Genomic DNA, 6,154 nt, shown 5'->3' on the forward strand with positions numbered 1-6,154 from the left:
ATCCCTTTGCCTCTCAGGACTCACAAGATTTCACTTGGAGCACATTACAAATGTCAGAGATTTCAACCATCCAAACTCACTCCTGGCAAGAGGAAATGGAACAAAATCAAGTCCCCAAATCCTCTCCCTCTGTTCTGCCCTTGGGCAAACTGTGACCAGCAGTTCTGGAAACACTTTGATACATCACAAGTGCATTTAATTGGAGGCCACCCTGTGCTCCAAGTTGCCTCTCACTGCACAGCAAGAAGGATTCCTCGGGAGCCCATTCCAGGGTCCCTGCTCTCAGTGCCCCCTTCAGCCAACAAAACCCAGAGCTCGGGGAGAGGGATGCAGAGAGATCTTCCTGAAAAGAGGCCCTGAATGTTGAATTGCTATGAGACATGTAAGATGTTTTGCTAAATGAATCTGGCCTGATTCAGTTCTGTCTTTTTTCTCCTCAACAGAAAACAATAACTGGAGGCATCAAATGTCCAACAGCAGCTCCATGGCCCAGTTCCTCCTCCTGGCATTTGCAGACAGGTGGGAGCTGCAGCTCCTGCACTTCTGGCTCTTCCTGGGCATCTCTCTGGCTGCCCTCCTGGCCAACGGCCTCATCCTCAGCGCCGTAGCCTGCGACTACCACCTGCACACCCCCATGGGCTTCTTCCTGCTCAACCTCTCCCTCACAGACCTGGGCTGTATCTGCACCACTGTCCCCAAAGCCATGCACAATTCCCTCCATAACACCACAACCATCTCCTACATGGGATGTGCTGCACAGCTCTTTTTCTTCCTGTTCTTCATGTTAGCAGAGTATTTCCTCCTCACCATGATGTGCTACGACCGCTACGTTGCCATCTGCAAACCCCTGCACTACGGGACCCTCCTGGGCAGCAGAGCTTGTGCCCACATGGCAGCAGCTGCCTGGGCCACTGGCTTTCTCCATTCTCTGCTGCACACAGCCAATACATTTTCCCTGCCCCTGTGCCAGGGCAATGCCCTGGGCCAGTTCTTCTGTGAACTCCCACACATCCTCAAGCTCTCCTGCTCACACTCAGGCTACCTCAGAGAACTTATGATTCTTATGTTTAGTGTCTGTTTAGCTTTTGGTTGTTTTGTTTTCATAGTTTTCTCCTATGTGCAGATCTTCAGGGCTGTGCTGAGGATCCCCTCTCAGCAGGGGCGGCACAAAGCCTTTTCCACATGCCTCCCTCACCTGGCTGTGGTCTCCCTGTTTGTCAGCACTGTCACATTTGCCTACCTGAAACCCCTCTCCATCTATTCCTCATCCCTGGACCTGGTGGTGTCAGTTCTGTACTCAGTAGTGCCTCCAGCACTGAACCCCTTCATCTACAGCCTTAGGAACCAGGAGCTCAGGGATGCCATAAGGAAAATGATGACTGGATGCTTTTCAGGAGCAATAAAGTGCCTGTTTTCTGGTTCATAGCATTCAGAATGGGACGCCTTAACGGCCCAGCCTTCCTGCTCAGGTTGTTCATGGAGGTCATCGGGTTGTTCTTGCAATAATTTTCCATGCAGTTAAATATTATTATGCATCTGCCTTCTAATTTAGTGTCTACCCATTGAATTGGAGCCAGAGATGTATAAATGATGAATTGTACTCTCTAAGTATTTAAACAAAATAAAGGACCCTGCAGTGCTTTCTTTGTCCAAGATTCTTCTTCTGAGATGTTCCTAAAGGACAGCACACTGCAGGACAGGGTGTATTTGCAAACGGGAAGGGGACAATAATCCCAGCCCAGCAGCACTGCCAGGGAGCAGCAGAGCTTGGTCTTTGCAGAGCTGCTCTCTTGCCACTTCCACACTGTCCTCCTGAGCCCCTTTCTCGCTGTGAGGCCTGAGTGCTCTCTGAGCACAGTCCTGGGGGCTGGAAGCCCTTGGAGCACAGGCAGGGACAGGCCCTGGGAACTTGTGAAGCAGAGCTGGGCTCCCTTCCAGCATCTCCAGGATGCTGTGGGATCTTCTGAGGCCAGGGCATGTCCTGGGTCACTTCTTCTGTGACCTTGCTCCAGGGCTGCAACTCTCCTGCAGTGACACCATGACATTCCTGCTCTCTGCTTTCCAGGTTTCATTTTCTGATCCAGTCTTCCCCTCCTGTTCACAGGGACATCCTGGGAGTGCTTCAGAGCTGCCATCCTGGGGCAGCTCCTGCCCAGCGTGGGCAGGCACAAGGTCTCTCCACCTGCTCCTCTCACCTCCCCAGGGCCACTGTTTTCTGCAGCCTCCTCATCCTTGCCCAGCACAGCCCTCCTGGCAGAGTTGGACACAGCCCTTGTTCTACACCCTCCTCAGGCACCTGCCCAACCCCCTCAGCTCCAGCCTGATGGTCAGAAACCTTCAGGGCAGGGGAAAATGCTGAGGAGACCTTTCAGCTGCACTCAAATCCAATTGGAGGGGTTGGACTCCCTTCTCATTCTCCAGAACCAGCAGGACAACCTGTGTTGTGTCCTGGGCACTCCTCTGGAAGTGTGGGCTATGGAAAAGGTTTTGGTGTCAGGGATATTGAGAAGGCTGGGCAGTGTCACTGGGACACCTCTCCCAAACCCTTGGAAAGGCCAGACCCATCCCAGAGCTTCCTGGGGCCTTGGCAAAGGCAGACATGGAACCAGTCTGCAAACAGGGCAGCAAGGAGGGTTGGGAGAGTTCCAGACAGCTCAGGCTCAGCAGGCAAGGAGATAGGGCAAATCCTCCTGCAGCCATTCCCAGGCATTGGAAGGACAAGGCAGGGATTGCAGAACCCCTGTGGGAGGGAAAAGAAAGGGGATGTTGTGTGCCCAGACTTTATCAAGGCCCTTGACATGATCTCCTGTGGTCTCCTTATGGCCAGATTGGTGAGAGCTGGACTGAAGCAGTGGAAGATGTGGTGGGTGGGAAGTTGGCTGAATGAAGAGTGTCAAATAAAATCCATGGTACAAAGTCCTCTTGGCAGCAACTTCCTGATGAAATCCCTCAGTGACCAGCCCTTGAACACCACTACAGAAAATCTTTTTTATCTCTCTGTACATTGGGACAAAATGTATTTTAAAGTCCTTTGTGAGTGATGCCAAATTTCAGGGAGCCCTTGAGCAACCTGTCCTGGTTTAAAGACACATATTGGGGTGGGAACTCCAATCAAATGAACCCACTCCTCTTTTATTGTTCACCAATACAGGGAAACAAAATACAAGGAAATATAAGTGAAAAAAATAGCAGTTTACTGACAAGAAATATTGCAGCAAAACCAGCAATACCAACAGAACAGATCAAAGCAACAGCAGAGAGAGAAATTGCCTCCTGTGTCCTCCCCTGCCCCAACTCCCTTTTGTAAACAGATAAAAACAGGGATCCACATGTACCTCCCTTCCCTCTTTTCCCCCTGAATGAACAAAGAACAAAAAACAAAACCGGGGAAAGAAGGGGCCAAGCAAAATCTGGGAAACTCTCTGGTCTGAGATCACTTGTGCTGCCCAAGAACACGCTGACTCCAGAGGTGTCCAAGAGGAGCAGAGCCGGCGACTCCGGTCCATGCGGCGGCAGGGGGGAGGCAGCGGCTCTGCTTGATTCCATGGAGTTCTGGGGAGGCACAGTGGCCCCTTGGTTCCATGAAGCTCTGAAATGTCTCAGCGTTCCTTTGGTTCCAGGAGGCCCTGCAGTGTAACAGTGGCCCCTTGAGTCCATGAGGTTCCTCAGTGTCACAATGGCCCCTTGGTTCCATGAGGTTCCAAAAGGTTCCAGGGTTCCTTTTCTTCCATGAGGCCTGAGATATCAAAATGGCCCCTTAGTTCCACCAGATTTCAGTGTCCTTTTTGATCCTTTGTTTCCATGGGGCCCTGCAGTGCCACAATGGCCATTTTGTTCCATGAACTTCCAAAATGTCTCAAGGTTCCTTTTGTTCCATGAGGCCCCACATGTCCCTTGGTTCCACGAGATTCCACAATTTCCCTGTGTTCTTTTGGATCCATAAGGCCATGCAATGGTACAACTGCTCCTTGATTCCATGAAGTTCCACAGTGTCCCTGGATTCCTTTTCTTCCATGAGGTTCGCCAGTGTCACAATGGCCTCTTGATTCCATGAAATTCCACTGTGGCCCAGGGTTTCTTGGTTTCCAAGAGGCCCTGCAGTGCCACAATGGCCTCCTGATTCCATGTGTTTCTGCAGTGTCACAATGGCCCTTTTATTTCAGGAGGTTGCCCACTGGCCCTGGGTTCCTTTGGCTCCATGGGGCCCTGGAGTGTCCCATTGGCCTCTTGATTCCAAGGGTTTCCCCAGTGTCACAATGACCCCGTAATTCCATGAGGTTCTGCAGTTTGACAGTGGCTCCTTGATTCCAGGAGGTTGCACAGCATCATCACAAAGCTGAGCCCATCCTGATGAAAGTTCGGAGGAGGTTAGGAGAAACTGGGACAAAAAGATAATTGGGGAAGGAAAGATGATCTTGGTTAACAGAGAGGAAAGATTTTGATGAGGTAAAACCAGGTTCAGGGAATGCTGAGTGTACTGAAACACTGACTGTGTAAACACTCCTGGTAGGCCTTTACCCTCTTTGTAACCTCAAGCCCCAAAACTACCCAAAAGTGCTGCTCCTCCTATGGAAAGGAATCCACTGCTCTAATTCCAAGCCAGAAAAATCCCAAGCCCAGAACTCCAGACTCTTATTAGTGCTCTAATGCCCACCCCATTCCCAAACCTGAAGTACCAGTATGAAAAGCCAAGCTTTAATCCTGACCGAGCCCAAAACCCTCTTCCCCTAATCATGAACCAGACACTGCCAGCAGAACAACAAACCTCCCAAAGTTCTGCCTAATCCCCACCCTGAGCTCTAAACCCCAAGCCCTGACCATTAACCACCCCCACAGCCCTTGGGAGGCAGGGCAAGGACCTGGAGGGCCCCGAGCAGGCCCAGAGGGTTGGCAGAGGAATGGGAGGTGACCTGGATCTGCTCAGCTCTGCAGTGACCCCCAGGAGAAGGGCCTGGGCTCTGGGAGGGATGTCCTGTGGCACAGAGGCTCAGGATCCAAGTTAAGAAGGCCAACTGCACATGGGGTTGCCTTGGGGGGAGTGTGGACACCCAGATAAGGGAGTTGTCACTCGCTAGACTCAGCCCTGGTGTCACCACATCTGGACTGGTCTGTCTGTCTGTGAGGTTCTCCATTCTGGAGAATGAGGAAGAACTGGAGAGGGTCTAGAGGAGATCTGACAGGATGGAGCTTTTCTTGGTGCTGGAAAGAAAGAGAAGCCCCTAAAGTGCAGCTTGGAAGATTCAGATTGAGGGTGGGGAAAAAAGAATGTTACTCAAAGGGCAACCTTATGGTGCCAGAGGTCACTAAGAGGGTGATGTCATGGCTTTGTGTTCCAGGGAACAGCCAGGGCTGGTGCAGAGACATCAGGGAGGGTCTCGAAATGCTGCTGGGAGGGGGATGGGAAAGCAGGAGGGGTGTGTGCAGCCTGCAAGGCCAGAGCAGCAGCAGGGCCAGGGCAGGACAGCCTGCAGGAGAGATGGCCAAGGGCTCTGGCAGGGCTGCAAGGCCCAAAGGCACCCAGGCCTTTGTCCCCTTGCCTCTGGCAGCTGCCTCTGCCACTCAGGCCACCACAAGCAACTTGCCTTGCAGGTTCTGCACTTGGTTTCTGCCTCGCCCCTCCCTCAGCAGCCTGGCAGGGGTTGCTCAGTTTTGGGACTGGGTTGTTCCTCCCCCTCCCATCCCACTGCCCCCCAAACAGCCCTGAGCCAGCCGGGAGGGACAGGATCTGCTGGGCCAGGGCCTGGGGCTCAGGCCTTGGCCTTTGTGCTCCACAAAACCAAGGCAGGCTTTGCTCAGCATTGCAGGGGCCTGCCCAGAACCTTTGTCTGCCTGCACTCCTGGCCTCCAAGGAGCTGCTCCAAGGAGTCCCTGGGGAGGCTTTGTCAGTGCCTGCCCTCAGTGGGGCCCAGCAATGCTTCAAGGGACTTGCAGTTTGGCTTCTGACTTCTTCAGCAGCTCCTTCAGTCTTCTTTCCGTACCTCAAGGATCATGGGCTGGGCTGCAAACACACCGTGGGGCTCATTAAAATGCAGAAATCCCTCAGGATCTCTTTGTCTTCCTTTAATTGTCTTCAAGGCAATGTCAAAACAAGTCTTCAAAGTTTCTGGTTTTTTTTTTTTTTTTAATTCAAGGATGGCTATTTTTTAGTTCAGAG

At 52.2% G+C, this 6,154-nt stretch overlaps 1 protein-coding gene across 1 annotated transcript; it reads left to right on the forward strand.

The window, feature by feature from the left end:
* Nucleotides 1–466: 466 nt before the first annotated feature.
* Nucleotides 467–1,375, forward strand: LOC113979748 (olfactory receptor 14C36-like; the record flags this gene model as incomplete). The annotated part of the gene is made up of 1 exon (XM_027707045.1): nt 467–1,375. A coding segment is annotated over exon 1 (909 nt), but the record flags the coding sequence as incomplete, so codon positions are not given.
* Between the last annotated feature and the right edge of the window lie 4,779 nt (nt 1,376–6,154).

Source organism: Neopelma chrysocephalum, unplaced genomic scaffold, assembly GCF_003984885.1.
Source record: "Neopelma chrysocephalum unplaced genomic scaffold, ASM398488v2 Primary Assembly neopelma1_88508, whole genome shotgun sequence".
Classification (NCBI taxonomy): domain Eukaryota; kingdom Metazoa; phylum Chordata; class Aves; order Passeriformes; family Pipridae; genus Neopelma; species Neopelma chrysocephalum.